The 15846-nt window shown below is 43.9% G+C and overlaps 1 protein-coding gene across 1 annotated transcript in view; it reads left to right on the plus strand.

Annotated features, from left to right (window-relative positions):
• IQCA1 (IQ motif containing with AAA domain 1) overlaps positions 1–15846 on the plus strand; it is an 827164-nt gene that overhangs the window by 670854 nt on the left and 140464 nt on the right. Inside the window, exon 14 of the mRNA XM_030209164.1 lies at positions 3556–3663. Within this exon, the coding sequence (XP_030065024.1) occupies positions 3556–3663 (108 nt within the window). The remainder of the gene's footprint in view (positions 1–3555; positions 3664–15846) is intronic.

The raw sequence follows: 15846 nt of genomic DNA on the forward strand, positions 1-15846 counted from the left end.
TTTTACGAATAAGGCACAAAAAGGTGCCCGAAATGACCAGATGGCCACTGGACAGAATTGGGGATGACCTCCCGTTACTCCCCCAGTGGTCACTAACCCCTTCCCACTGTCAAAAAACATCTTTAAAAATATTTCGTGCCGGCCTCTATGCTAGCCTCAGATGTTATATTCAGGTCCATGACGGCGCATGAAGGACCCAGGAGCAGTTTTAGTGGGTACTGCAGTGCACTTCAGACAGGCAAACCCAGGCCCATATTCCCCCTACCTGTTACATTTGTGGAGGAAACAGCGAGCTCTCCAAAACCCACCACAACTCCACTGTACCCACATCTAGGTGCCCCCCTTCACCAGTAAGGGCTATGGTAGTGATGTACATTTGTGGGTAGTGGGTTTTGGGGGGCTCAGCACACAAGGTAAGGGAGCTATGTACCTGGAAGCAATTTATGAAATCCACTGCAGTGCCTCCTAGGGTGCCTGGTTGGTGTCCTGGCATGTCAGGGGGACCAGTGCACTACAAATGCTGGTTCCTCCAACATCCAAATTTTCTTGAATTTGGACGTTTTTGACATGGACGTCTTTGGTTTCGAAAATCGCCGAAAGTCAGAAACGTCCAGATCCAAGGATATCCAAATCTAGGAACATCCAAATTTAAGGATTTGGACGTCTCTCACGGTATTTTCGAAACGAAAGATGGACGTCCATCTTTTTTCAAAAATACGGGTTTCCCCGCCCCTGGATTTCGACATTTTGCAAAGATGTCCAAATCGCAACTTGGACGTTTCTTTCGAAAATGCCCCTCGAAATCACTTGTCTTTTTTTTTTTTAATTTCAGAAGTATTTTAATGTATAGAAATTGGTTTTTTGTTAATGTTTCCTTATCTTTACTATACTTATTAACTGATTTGATATGCAACATCTGAACATTTGGTTCACTCTTGCTTAATATGTAACCCACTTTGAACTATTCATGGTATTAGCAGGGTTTAAGTCTAGTATAATGTAATGTAATAAAATGTAATGTAATGTGTGGTTTGATGTATTATACTAAGCCAAAGACTACCAGTCAGTATTTTTGCAGCTTCAAATAGTCCACTGGCCCAGTAGCCATACTGCAGAAAGACCTGGTTTGATTCCTAGACATGCTTATGTGGTTGGCAAGAACTGGAGTGAATGTAGTCATGTAACAGTGGTACCCATGAGTGAGATTCAGGGTATATGCATTGTATATTCTAAAGCAAGTTGTGACCTGTGATATCTATCAGTCCACACTATAGCAAAGAGTGTGATTCTGGTAATTGTGAATGAAAGCCCATTGTGACTCAGGGGTCCTTTTACAAATGCACGCTAGCATTTTTAGTGCATGTGTTAAATATGTGTGCACTAATAGCTAGAGATGCCCATATAGTTTTGTGTATATCTCTAAATACTCGGCTTCATAGGTAATGTATCAATATCTAAATACGAAGATCTATACATCAGTGGCGTTTTAGCAGGATCGGCAGATCAGCGTGCCTGCATGCTGATCTGCCGATCCTGCTAAAACGCCACTGATGTATAGATCTTCGTATTTAGCACATACAGCAACACTGTAAAAAGAAAAAAAAATACATTAAATGAGAAACTACAACTCCAGTGGCAATTATGGAGAGTGGAGCTGACATTCGAGATTGTTTTGAAGGTGAGAAGCTGGTTAGATAAGTCAGATCAAAAAATATATAGCGCACAAACTGATATCTAATTATGCATTTACAAGGACGTTTTTAAAAAATTGTGCACCCAAATGTATCACCACTGGTCTCAGCAGTAAAAATTGCTTCATTCTTTTTTGAGTGTCTTTGGAGACTTCCAGGAAAACATTAATCTTTAACTTTAGAAACAATATATTTTGATGCCTAAAAACATCCTAAACATCCACTCCTTATCAGATACCATGGTGAATTATCCCTGTTGTCTAGTGGTATCCCCCACCCACTCAACTCCAATATTGTTGAACTAGTAAAACAGGCCCGTTTCTGACACAAATGAAACGGGCGCTAGCAAGGTTTTCCTCGGAGTGTGTATGTTTGAGAGAGTATGTGTGAGATTGACTGTGTATGAGAGAGAGAGAGTGAATGTGCGAGTGTGTGTGTGTGACAGAGAGAGAGTGAGACTGCTGGGTGCGAGTGTGTCTCCTCTGCCCCCCCTCCAGCCACCCAGTGATTCTCCTCTCTCCCCCCTGCTCCCCCTCCAGCCACCTAGCGATTCTACTTTTTCCCTTGCCCCCCTCCAGTCACCCAGCGATGCTCTTCTCTCCCCTGCCCCCCCTCCAGCCACCCAGCGAGTTTCCTCTGTCCCCTGCCCCCCTCCAGCCACCCAGCAAGTCTCCTCTGTTCCCTGCCCCCCTCCAGCCACCCAGCGATTCTCCTCTCTCCCCTGCTCCCCAGCCACCCAGCGATTCTCCTATTTCCCTTGCCCTCCTCCAGCCACCCAGCGAATCTTCTCTCTCCCATGCCCCCCTCCAGCCACCCAGCAATTCTCCTGTGTCCCCTGCCCCCCTCCAGCCACCCAGCGATTCTCCTGTCTCCCCTGCCCCTCTCCAGCCACCCAGCGATTGTCCTATCTCCCCTGCCCCCCTCCAGCCACTCCTCCACTTTAATCAGCATATATTAAATTCCCCCATTTGCTACAGAAAAGCACTGAGCACATCCTATATAATAAAACGCACCTCCAACGTTCTGAAGCTGTAGTTCCGGAACGTTGCAGGAATGCTTCAAAGCTTGAAGGCTTCACTTTCTTGGCTTCAGAACGTTGGAGGTGCATTTTATTATATAGGATGAGTTACAATATTAGAATCGGAACATTCCAGAATATCTGAAACATCCGACATGACCATTTCAACCAGAACATCCCTTTGGTTTTGCAAACTCTGTTTCTTACCAGATGGCAAATAATAAACATGTGTATAGGAGGAATCACCTGTGAAGAAACTCCCAAAACGTCAGTTAAAATTCTTTTAAACATATAACATGGAGATGCTAAAAGGCAGTGGCGGATTATTATGATATTTCAGCTGCCTCAATAACATTTCTATCCTGTGGCTAATACCATTTCTGTTCCATGACAGTCACCATTCCACAAGTGGTGCTCTTTTTCTTTGAAAGTACTTTTTCACATGGGTAGTGCGCTTTTTTGTGGCAGGACTATTAATGCACACCACATCAGATCTCTAGCCTGTGGTTGTCTTCTCTGTGCTGTATATACTCTATTTGTATATTGTTTGTAAACCAGTCAATGTTAATTAATCTGTAATTAGCTGGATCCGTAACTCTGACTGACCCAGCAAGAGCAAGACCTGAACTGGGATTTGACTCCAGTTCCCTCCAGCCTGATGTGTTCTTTCTAAGCTTTAATTTGTGTACAGCATTTATGCAGTATCCATATATGTATGTATGTATCCATCTATATATGTAAGTCAGCATTAGTGAATTAGATTATAATGATTAAAGTGCATTTCATTTTGGACCAGTATAGTATTTGCTTTGATGACTTCTCATGATACTTCTGCTTTCCTTTCAGGCGAGTACAACTATTTGGGGGCCACACTGCGTCAAATGGACATAGAGCCCATGCCCTCCCTTTCAGATGTCCAACAACTGATTGTGCTTTATGGTGTCCTGCCATTAGGTAATTGCAGATCAACCTTTAGAGAGATCTTTCATGTACAAAATTCAAGGAGATTCATTATCCAGCCATGTGAAAGTATCCTCTATCTAGAGAATATATTCTAGATCCACTCTTATTGTAAAATAGCTTACCTTAACAAAGGATTGTTTAATACTGGTGAGAGCATTCATTTTGTTCTAGTAATGAAGTAGTAATATTATCATGTGAATGTCAGCATGACATTGTAACATTACTTACTGCTCTACTGCTTTTGGCAAAAAGTAGATGATATATTATGATGGCAAGATAATTGAGTATCTGTTTTTAAATTAACAATCTTAAATGTATAGGTGATGTTATAAACATAGAAATGTAATTGGTAATTTTGTTGTCAGTTCCTTTTTTTTTTTTTTTTTTTTTTTTTTATATCTTTATTGAGTCAAAGGTTGAACATCACATCAGCAGTAAAACAACATTCAGACTGCTTCTTTCAACATGGTCTGGACAACAACATGGATCCTAGCTGCTGGAGGTGGGAAACCGAGGCCAGTGGTCGACAGAGCACTGCTTTTATTACGGTGACTCGTTTCTGGGGCCTAAATTAGTAGTCAGTTCCTTCTAATTGGAAGTCTTCTTGAGACTGTAATCCACTTTGAATTATTTGGTTAAAGGCGGAATAAAACTCATACAATACAATATAATACAAAGATTTCCCACACCGGGTCAGGCCAAAGGTCTGTCAAGCCCAGCATACTGATAGTGGTCAAACCAGGTCATGAGCACCTGGTAGAATCCCAAGTAGATCATTGTTCACACCAAGAGAAAAGTAGTGGCTTCTCCAGGCCTATGTGGCTAATATTGGTCTATGAATTGTTTCTCCAGAAGGTTGCCTGAACCCAGTTTAAAACCCTGCTGTGCTAACTGCTTTGATCACATCTTCTGACAAGAAATTCCACAGCTGAATTCTATCTTTAGTGAAAACTTGCTTTCTCAGGTTTGTTATAAATGTGCTATTTGTTTCATGTAGAGGGGTATTTTCGATCGTGGACGCCCATCTCTAAGGGCACCCATCTCCGAGGACGGCGCCACGAAGGGGCGGGGCCAACCGTATTTTCAAAACGAGATAGCCGGCTATCTTTCATTTCGATAATACGGTTGGGGCCGCCCAAATGTCAGAGATGGTCGGGTTTGAGATGGCCGGCCTCGGTTTTTGCCCATAATGGAAACCGAGGCTGGTAATCTCAAACCCAGCCAAATCCAAGGCATTTGGTCGTGGGAGGACCCAGCATTTGTAGTGCACTGGTCCCCCTGACATGACAGGACACCAACCGGGCACCCTAGGGGGCACTTCTAAAAATTTAAAAAATAAAATAAAAATAGCTCCCAGGTGCATAGCTCCCTTAGCTTGGGTGCTGAGCCCCCCAAATACCCACAAAACCCACTCCCCACAACTATACACCATTACCATAGCCCTTATGGGTGAAAGGGGGCACCTACATGTGGGTACAGTGGGTTTTGGGGGGGGGGGTTGGAGGGCTCCCATTTACCACCACAAGTATAACAGGTAGGGGGGGGTGGGCCTGGGTTTGCCTGCCTGAAGTCCACTGCACCCACTAAAACTGCTCCAGGGACCTGTATACTGCTGCGATGGACCTGAGTATGACATTTGAGGCTGTCAAAAAAAAATTTTTAAGTTGTTTTTTTGAGGGTAGGAGGGGGTTAGTGACCACTGGTGGACAGTGGCGTAGCCACAGGTGGGCCTGGGTGGGCCAGGGCTCACCCACTTAGGGCTCAGGCCCACCTAACAGTAGCACATGTTTAGCGGTAGCTGGTAAAGATCCCAAGCTTTGCCAGCAGAAGACTCCCCGCTGATGGTAATGAAAATGCTACTCTCCACGATACCGGCACCTGCACATGCTCAGTTTTCAGTGCATGCCTGCTGCAGACTGCCCAGGTGGAAAGAAGCATTTTCCCGCCAGCGTAGTGGGGGAGAACACTTGGTGCCCACCCACTTCTTGCTTAGGCCCACCCAAAATCTGTTGTCTGGCTACGCCCCTGCTGGCGGAGTCAGAGGAGGTGATCCCCGATTCCCTCCGGTGGTCATCTGGTCAGTTCGGGCACTTTTTTGGGACTTGAACCTGAAAAAAAAGGGACCAAATAAAGCGGACCAAATTCTCGCCAGGGATGCCCTTCTTTTTTCCATTATCGGGCAAAGCCGGCCATCTCAAAGCACGCCCTCGTCCCGCCCCGTCCCACCTTCGCTACGCTACCGATACGCACCCTTGAAGTTTGGCCGCCTCCGCGATGGAAAGCAGTTGAAGCCGGCCAAAATCGGCTTTCAGTTATACCGATTTGGCCGACTTCGGGAGATCGCCGGCCATCTCCCGATTTGTGTCGGAAGATGGCCGGCGATTTCCTTCGAAAAATAAGCTGGGTAGTGTCCCCTCATTTGTATACTATTTGAAAGGGTAAAAAACCTGTTCCTTATTTAATATTCTATCCCATGCTTAATTTGTATCATAATAAAGTGCTTCAGTATTATTAGTAGTGCTGCATTTCAATAAAAAATGTAATGATGATTAATCGCACAATTAAAGGCATGTTATTTATTTATTTATTTCCCACTGCAGGTCCTTGTGACTATGGAAAATGGAAGGTTAGGTGGCTTGCCCAGAGTCAGAAGGAGCTGCAATGGGTATCCCCCCAAAACAAAACTTTAATCGCGATCACAAATCTTAATCTAAATGCATCCCTAAAAAATTAAAGAATAAAAAGTAATGAAAAGATAAGAAATACAAAATACAAATTGAAAAATTACAAATTAAAGAATCTAAAGCAGCCTACTTCAGAAAAGCAAGCCTAATTAGTAATAATATTATTTAACTCATGCCTTTTCATTGGTAGTTCAAGATGAGTTATATTGAGGCCTAAGTGTTATAAACTGCATTAATTTCAGCACAGCGGTTTATTTCTAGTTTAGCGCTGATTTTTTGTGTACTGCAATTACTTTCAATATAGCAACTATCATAGCAAAAAAATCAGCACTAAACCACAAATAAACTGAAGTGCCAATCTTAATGTAATTAGAATGTAAATGCATGCTGATAAGCAGTATACAAATTACTTCCAATGTTGCAAACTACACTAAAGCTTAGTGTAGATTTTAACTTTCAGATTAGTGTTCAAACTTTACTTCACCTTCAGAGAGAAAGGGGCTCATTTTTGAAAGAGAAAAATGTATAAAAGTGGCAAAAAGCAGCATTTGGATGTTTTTCTCGCCAAAACGTCCAAATCAGTATTTTCAAAACCCATTTTACAGATGTTTTTCTATGCTGTTCATCTACAGTGTGTCCAAATTTCAAGGGGGCGCATTAAGGGCAAGATATGGGTGTTCCTAAGACCTAGACATTTTTTAGCCATAATGGAACAAGACAAAAACATCCAGGATTAAAAATAGGACATGTTGCACTACACCTGTTTTAATAATGACTAAAGCCACAAAAATGTGTCCTAAATGACCACATGACCTCTGAAGTAATAAAGGAAAGACCTCCCCTTACTCCCCCAGTGGTCACTGACCCCCTCTAACCCCCCAAAGATTTAAAAGAAACAGTACATGATAGCTTCTATACAGTGGTGTGCTGGTAAATGTTTAACAACAGACTCTCTCTCTCCCCCCCCCTAAAAGCGATATATATATATATGTAATCTTTTATATGTTTTATTGGTACAAAGGTACAGTGTAGCAACCAATTTACAAATAATATTAAAATATACTTTACTTTAAATTCCATATGGCCATGCAACCCCAAGAACCCTTCCCCTCCCATACTCCCCTCCCTTCCTATAAGCCCACCCAACTATTTCCACTCAATAAAATAACACAACAGATGTACAGATCAGAAGGACCAAAAGCAGTACAAAACAAGTAAAGTCATAAACAACACAGTTTATACCAAATTGTTTAACCACCCTTAGGTTTTACCTTTGAGTTTAACATGCAATACCATGTGCATGTAAGGTCTAGATAAATGAATTTAAGCAATCTTTGTTTTAAGGCATATGCTCTAAATATGTAATACTTGGTAGCAATAATGAAAGAGTGATGGCAGGCAGCCAATAGATTTAATTTCCACTGAAAATAATTAACTTTGTATGAACATAAATATCATTCAGCTTCAACTGTTTTACTGCTACTTTGCCGTAGCCATCATTATTCCTGGGATTCATCTAATTACAAACACATATCCAGGAGACAAAGATTAGCCCCCACTCCACAAAAAGCCATGCCTTTTACAACCAAACAGACTTGAAGAAGAACTGGAAAATGTTGGCACATTTAGATTGACTCTGTACTAATGCATAAAGGTAGCTCTGTCCTCATTATTCAGTCTCTCTCTGTAGTAATAAACAATATTAAGTGCTTTTCTATAATAAAATACCACTGCATTCCAACAAAACACAAAAGAAGCAAGTTCCCACAAACCATCTTTTTCTTTTGATCTAGGCACAGGAAAAAAAAGGACATTTTAAATGCTGTCTGTCCCGCCCTTGCGGAAATAGGAAGTTGCGTCAGCGGAGGACGGGACAGACAGCATGAGGGAAGGCCCGATGAGGATCCATGCTTCTTTTACATGCAGGCGCGAGGCGCTGCGCCTCGCCTCTCCACGGCTTCGGAAATTTCTTTAAAGGTAGGGTGCGGGAGCTGGTGGGAGCCGGAGGAAGCTGAGGAGGGTAGGCACTGTTTGGGGGGGGGGGGTGTTGATGCACCGAGGGGGGGGTGTCATCGTGCTGCACCCGGGGGGGGAGCTGGCAGGGAGCACCCCCCCCCCCCGAGCTGACACCCGGGGCGGATCGCCCCTCCCGCCCCCCCCCCCCCTTGCTACGCCACTGCTCTGAATGTTGAGAACCTGATTCTTATAACATTTTAGTGGCCCTTTACACATTCTAGGGTGTCCCTATAACAAATTACTACACTATTTAAGACAAGTTATTCCATTATTATACTTTCTGATCTCTGTGTACATCCATATGCTGCACAGGCTGGCATGTTTGAAAATATAAGTGAGATTAAATTAAAATGCTACCAACAATAAAGAACGACAACATGAATGCAACACCTCATAGGTTTGCTTGCTTTTGTTTTGAGTTTACGGCGAAGACAGCTGCGCAGAAAGGGGAAACAGACTAACCTAATTAGCTTCATCTTTTTTTTTTACTTAATGACCTCTCCTGTTCTCAACCAAACACAGCATCATCTCCTGCTCCTCCACAAGTCCATACCTCTCTCAGCTTCCTAGATGATCCATTCCCTCACCAGCCATCCTTCAAACCTTACTCTTCCAGCAGCCCTAGTAGTAACATGCTGCTTGGCCGACCCAGAGCCTTTTCTCTGCCATTTCCTGCCCTGCTGATGCAACTTCCTGCTTACGAGTGGGCGGGATCTGGCAGAAAAAAAGGCTCCGGGTTGGCCAGGCAGCGTGTTACCACTAGTGCTGCTGGAAGAGTAATGTTTGACAGATGGTGGTGAGGGGGGATGGACCTGAGGGAGGATATGATAAGGTAGGAAGCTGAGGTATGCTGGACTCACGGACGGGTGGGGACCGGGGGAGGAGGGAGAGAGAACCACCCCCCCCCCCCCAGATGTTTGTGTGCTGGTTGCCTGGCTCCATCAACAATTGGCTCACAAAAGTCAGCAAAATTTAACAACCAGCTTGTGCGAGCAAGCTCCAGCACACCACTGCCTCTATGACAGCATCAGATATTATAGCCAGTCCTATTAGAGCAGCAAGAAGGTCCCTGAAGTAGCCTAATGGTCGGTGTAGTTCACTGTGAAGAAGGGGACCCAGGCTAATAATCCATAACTGTTACACTTGTGGTGGAATGTGTCAGCCCTCCCAAACCTACCCAAAACCTATTGTACCCACATATAGGTGACACCTGCAGCCATAAGGGCTATTGTAATGGTGTATATATTGGTACAGTGGGTTCTGGAGGGCTCACTCTACAATATAAGGGAGCAACGTCTATGTGTGTACCTGCAAGCTTTTATGTGAAGTCCGCTGCATTGCCCTCTAGGGTGCCCCACTGCTCTGCTAAGATGTTTGTGTGAGCAGTCTACTAAGAATGCTGCTCCTCCTACATTCCAGTGGCTTGATTTTGTGCATTTTTCACTTGGTTTTGTTTTTTTTTTTTTCAAAAATGGACCATAAAAATAAACACACAGAGCACAAAAACAGTGGCCATTTTTGGGAAAAATAAAATAACGTTTTATTGTTTCAAAATTTGCTGAGGGGCTCTGTTACAAAGCCACAGGAGGGCTAACATGTGGGTAGCGCATGACAAATTGGCTCTACCGCTGGGGTAGCACTTGTGGCCAGCAGTAATTCTGAGTTTGGCGTGCACTGAATCCCATGGTAGAAAATATTTTTCTATTTTCTACTGCTGAGGGCATTCCAGGCAGTAATCGGCAGTGCAGCCATGTTAGCGCATGCTGCATGGTTAATGCACGGGTTGCATGTGAGCTCCTACCACTAAGTCAATGGCTGGTGGTAAGGGCTCAGGCCGTAAATAAGCGCACACTAGTTTTAATTTTTGCGCATGCCCATTTCCCGGCCAATTAAAAAATGGTCTTTTTCCCAGGTGCGGTAAAAAGTGCCCAGTTCACGATCAAAAGATGCACCCACACTACTGCAGACCTCCTTTTACTGCAGCTTTGTAAAAGGACACCTATATTTGCCATTCAGATTCTGGACATTTTGAGCAAAATGTCCAAAGTCAGACTTTAAATGTCATATTGAAAATACTGAAGGCATATATACACTGAAACAGGAATACAGGGAGTACTGAAAAAGCCAAAGAGGGGCATAATCGAAAGGGGCCGCCCATCTCTAAGGGCACCCATCTCCGGGAACGGCTACGAGAAGGGGCGGTCCCAACCGTATTATCGAAAAATATGGGCGGCCATCTTTTCTTTCGATAATACGGTTGGGCCCGGCCAAATGTCCAAGATGGCCGGGTTTGAGATGGTCGGCATCGGTTTTCAGCAATAATGTAGTGTAGTTTTTCTCTTAGGGGTTTGGCGCTTTCGTATTTTGCTTTTCCAGATATGAGTCTGGCTGCTGTGTTTTGGGCAGTTTGTAGTTTCTTATTGATTTGTTCTTTGCATCCGGCATAGATGGCATTACAGTAATCTAGGTGACATGGAGGGGCATAATCGAACGGCGCCAGCAGAATAGATTGCCGTCGATCTATTTTGGCGGCGCCGCAACAGCTGGCCGGAACCGTATTATTTTTTTCGATAATACGGTTTAGCCCGGCCAAATGCCAGAGTTTGCCAGGTTTGAGATGGCCAGTTTTGTTTTTCAGCGATAATGGAAAAAAATGCCAGCCATCTCAACCCCAGCGAAATCCAAGGCATTTAGTCGTGGGAGGAGCCAGCATTTGTAGTGCACTGGTCCCCCTGACATGCCAGGACACCAACCGGGCACCCTAGGGGGCACTTCTAAAATTTTTTTAAAAATATACAAATAGCTCCCAGGTGCATAACTCCCTTACCTTGGATGCTGAGCCCCCCAAATCCCCCCCCCCAAACCCACTCCCCACAACTCTACACCATTACCATAGCCCTTATGGGTGAAGAGGGGCACCTACATGTGGGTACAGTGGGTTTTGGGGGGGTTTGGAGGGCTCAACACTTACCACCACAAGTGTAACAGGTAGGGGAGGGGATAGACCTGGGTCTGCCTGCCTGAAGTGCACTACACCCATTAAAAACTGCTCCAGGGACCTGCATACTGCTGTCAGGGAGCTGGGTATGACATTTGAGGCTGGCATACAGGCTGGCAAAAAATGCTTTTATTTTTATTTTTTTAGTGTGGGAGGGGGTTGGTGACCACTGGAGGAGTATGGGGAGGTCATCCCCCATTCCCTCCGGTGGTCATCTGGTGAGTTGGGGCACCTTTTTGAGGCTTGGTCGTGAAAATAAAAGGACCAAGTAAACCCGGCGAAATACTGATTAACGCCACTTTTTTTCCATTATCCGCAAAAGCCGGCCATCTGGTAGCCACGCCTATGTCCCGCCTTTGCTACGCCGCCGACACACCCCCTTGAACTTTCGCCGGCTTGGCGACGGGAAAGCGGCGAAGGTGTCAAAAAAGCACCTTTAGATTATATCGATTTCGCCGCTTTTGAGAGATCGCCCGCCATCTCCCGATTTATGTCAGAAGATCGCCGCCGATCACTTTTGAAAATAAGCCTGTTAGCACCATTGATTGTACCAGGCTGCGGAATATTTCCCTTGGGAAGAAAGGTATTACTCTTTTGAGTTTCCACATTGAATGGAACATTTTCTTCATTGTATTTTTCACGTGGCTTTCTAGTGTGAGAGTTCGGTCTATTATAACGCCGAGAATTTTCAGGCTGTCCGAAACAGGAAGGGTGTAGTCTGGGGTGTTTGTAGTGGTGGGTTTGTTCATGTTATATTGTGATGAGAGGATGAGACATTGTGTTTTTTCTGTGTTGCGCTTTAGTTGGAATGCATCCGCCCATGAGTTCATTATTTGGAGGCTGTGTTTGATTTCATTTGTGATTTCTGTTAGATCATGTTTGAACGGGATGTAGATCGTGACATCGTCTGTGTAGATGTAAGGATTGAGGCCTTGGTTGGATAGCGATTTGGCTAGTGGTGTCATCATTAGGTTGAAAAGGGTTGGTGAGAGCAGTGATCCTTGGGGTACTCCACATTCAGGTTTCCATGGTGATGATGTATTCGAATTTGATATCGAATTTGATATGGAATCTATCCTTGAAAAAAGCAGTGAAGTTGAGGTCTTCCCCAGCCCTAATCAGTCTGAATGAAGGATCATTGCTCATAGACCTCAGAACTAATATTGAAGAGAATGTAACAAAATCCCTTGGTCTGGCTAAAAAGATGTTGAGGTCCATCTGGCAACTCTTGTACATTGCTTGCTGTGGGTTGTTGTTTTTGTTTTTTTGTTGTTGGTTTGTTTTTTTATAAATCAAGTTCTATGTCTGTTTTATTATTACAATCTTCTGCTTGCTTGAATCACCTTGTCCATTGCCATGGTTATTAACTGACACTTGGCCTGTCATAGCCCTGCCTATAAGCCTGCTGCCAGCTTGTATTATTTTGTCCATTGCCATGCTCCTTAACTGATATAGGACCCAACATAGCCCCACCCATAAGGTTACATAATTTCCTCAGAGAATTTAATCTGCTATTGTTGCAGGAATGTGCTCAAGGAACATAACATACAATAATCCTTTGGGTATCTCCTCAGACACTTCTCGGTCCTTCCATTTTTTTCATGCTGCCTGTTGTCACCTTATTTTATTTGGAGTCATCATCACTTTCTATCATTATGATTATTGATTCATCAAAATACTGGTATAGTAAATATTTATATTCTAATATCACTCTTGATGATTTTTATCCTGCTGTTGGTCTGGTCAAATTGTCTAATACATATCTCATTGTTCCCTTGAAGACTTCTGTTGTCTCCTTGACTTCCTTTCTCCCTTATGCCTTCTATTGGTCTGATTAATATTTGTTCCATTAACAATAAGGGGCCTCTTATCTTTGATCGTATTCTGCACTCTGGCCTTCAAAGTCTCTGTGCTACAGAGACATGGACAAAGGCAGGTGACATCTTGTTGTATCTTTGTAAGGCTGCTTCATCTGGTTTTTCATTTTTTTATGTGGATCAGATAGGTAAATCAGAAGGTGGAGTCACTCTGTTTTATGATGACACCTTGCAGTTTCTAAGCTTCTTCTAGATCCTCTCATTCATTCCATTTAGCTTTGTTTGGATCTCCTATACCCCTTGCAATACTTGTGTTTTACCATCCCCCTTTCTATCATAACGATTGTATGGACAAGGTCCATAACTTAAACTCAGATATTACTTCTCATTTCCCTAATCTTATCATTTTGAGGAACTATAAAGTGCATGCAACCACAGGATAGGGTGTTTTTTCAAGCTATAGAAACACTCAGTTTGTTAATGTGCCCTCTCATAGTACAATGCATATACTGGGCTTAATTGTTTTCCTTATGGCTATCCCTTTACTCTGGTCCAGGAGTTGCTCTTTTGCCTGTGTCTTGGTTACATCATGTCTTTCATTTTTCCCCCTGATCTCCCCTTTATAGATAAGTAGTACTACTAAGACTTCCAAAATTGTCAGAGAGTTTAAATAAGTTTTAACTAATTAATTTATTAAATGCTTGATATACTGCCAATCTTACATCAAAGGTGCCACTAGGTAGTTTACAGGGCAATATAAAATAAGGGAAGGGGAGAGGAGAGGAGGCAAAAACAAAGTGGAATTCTAGAAGCGCCTACATTTAAGAGTGTAAATTTAGGAGCATAACCTTTATGGAATAAGGCCCATTCATGGGGATCCGGTGCTATATCATTCGTAGATGACCTGATTCTGGGTCAGGGTTTTGTACGTAGCAGAGCAGCTACCTTACTACGATCTACTGAAAAACATCCCTTGAGCCGTGCTTTTGTTTGGAGTAGAGGAGTAGCCTAACGGTGACCTGGGTTCAATTTCCACTACAGCTCCTTGAGACCTTGGGCAAGTCACTAAACCCTCCATTGCCCCAGGTACAAAAACTTAAATTAGAGCCCTCAAGGGATAAAGTAAGTACCGGAAAATAATGTGTACAGTGCTGCATATGTCTAGTGACACTATAGAAATGATTAGTAATAGTATTAATACTTTTTTGGAAAAGAGGCAGCCTTTTTTTTTGACTTTCCAAGATTCAACATCAATCTGTGTGTTTTATGATTTAGGACAGAGATAGCATTTTGATCACTGCAATCAGATTTAGCAGATGTTAGTTCAGTCAGCATAGAAAATATTTGACTTTCTGGCTTCCATAGTTCATAATCAGGGCAATTTTATAATAGGGAGGAGGTGATCCACCGAGGTGGATGAACACTAACTCCCACGAGAAAACAACAGTACCAGAATCATTTAAGACTCCTGAGGCAGGCCTGTGGCCGAAACACGGTACTGTGTCGAGTCTGTGAATAAAGTGGTACTTTATACATCAGTATCCCGTCTCCCTGGAGTCATTGGTCCACTTCCCACTTCCAAAAACAGCAATTTTATAATAGGGCATCCACATTTAAAAGCCACTTGAGCGTGTAAGTATACAGAATACTGTCTTTTTTACGGGTAAAAAGTGCGCACTTTACGGGTAAGTGCACACTTAGATGCATAAGTGGCAGCAAAACACTTACCGCTCAATATTCAGCCAGCAGAAGTCAGCAGTTTTTTAAACGCTGACCATCGCTGGTTGAATTAGCCCCCAATATTCAGTGTCGGGCCATATCCAAGCAAGGGCACTAAATAATGGGGGCTACATGTGGGCAGGCAGGCTACCGGACCTTATGCAGGTCCCAGCTGAATATCAGGCGGGTCCCACATAACCTTTTTCCTCTAATTCTGGTCCCCAAGCCCCCTCCAGCCCCCCAACAAAGGGGAAGGTGTTGATGGTCACAGGTTAAGAAGAGGGAAGGAGGGAGTTTTGTCGAGGGCATGAGGGGGCTCGGGGGACCAGAATTAGAGGAAAAAAATTATGTGGGTCCTGACCTGATATTCATTGCTGGCACCCGCATCGCTCAGCGGCATAAATTAGGCTGCTGAGCTATGCGAGTGCCGGGCACTGAATACTGCCAGCATCCACATAACCCCGAGCTCCTATCCAGTGCCATCCCTTGTACTGCTCCTGACCTGCCCACTTCCTGATATTCATTGCTGGCACCCGCATCGCTCAGCGGCATAAATTAGGCTGCTGAGCTATGCGAGTGCCGGGCACTGAATACTGCCAGCATCCACATAACCCCGAGCTCCTATCCAGTGCCATCCCTTGTACTGCTCCTGACCTGCCCACTTGTTTGGTGAGCAGCCAGAGACAATATTCTGTGGCACTGCCTGATTTAGTGCCACTGAATATTGGCAGTTGGGCAGCTCAGAGCGAGTTAAGTGGTCCGGAGCCTCCATTGCCCACATAACTTGCTCTGACTGTCGGCCAGATAAATGCTATTTTTTAAGGCGTGCATAAATGGCATAACATGTAAACAGACCTACCAAGTATCCTCCATTCAACAGGAGACTCCCGCTTTGGTGGGTCATCTCCCGCACTCCCGCCAAAGCGGGAAAGTCTCTTGA

Source organism: Microcaecilia unicolor, chromosome 7 (genome assembly GCF_901765095.1).
Source record: "Microcaecilia unicolor chromosome 7, aMicUni1.1, whole genome shotgun sequence".
NCBI lineage: Eukaryota > Metazoa > Chordata > Amphibia > Gymnophiona > Siphonopidae > Microcaecilia > Microcaecilia unicolor.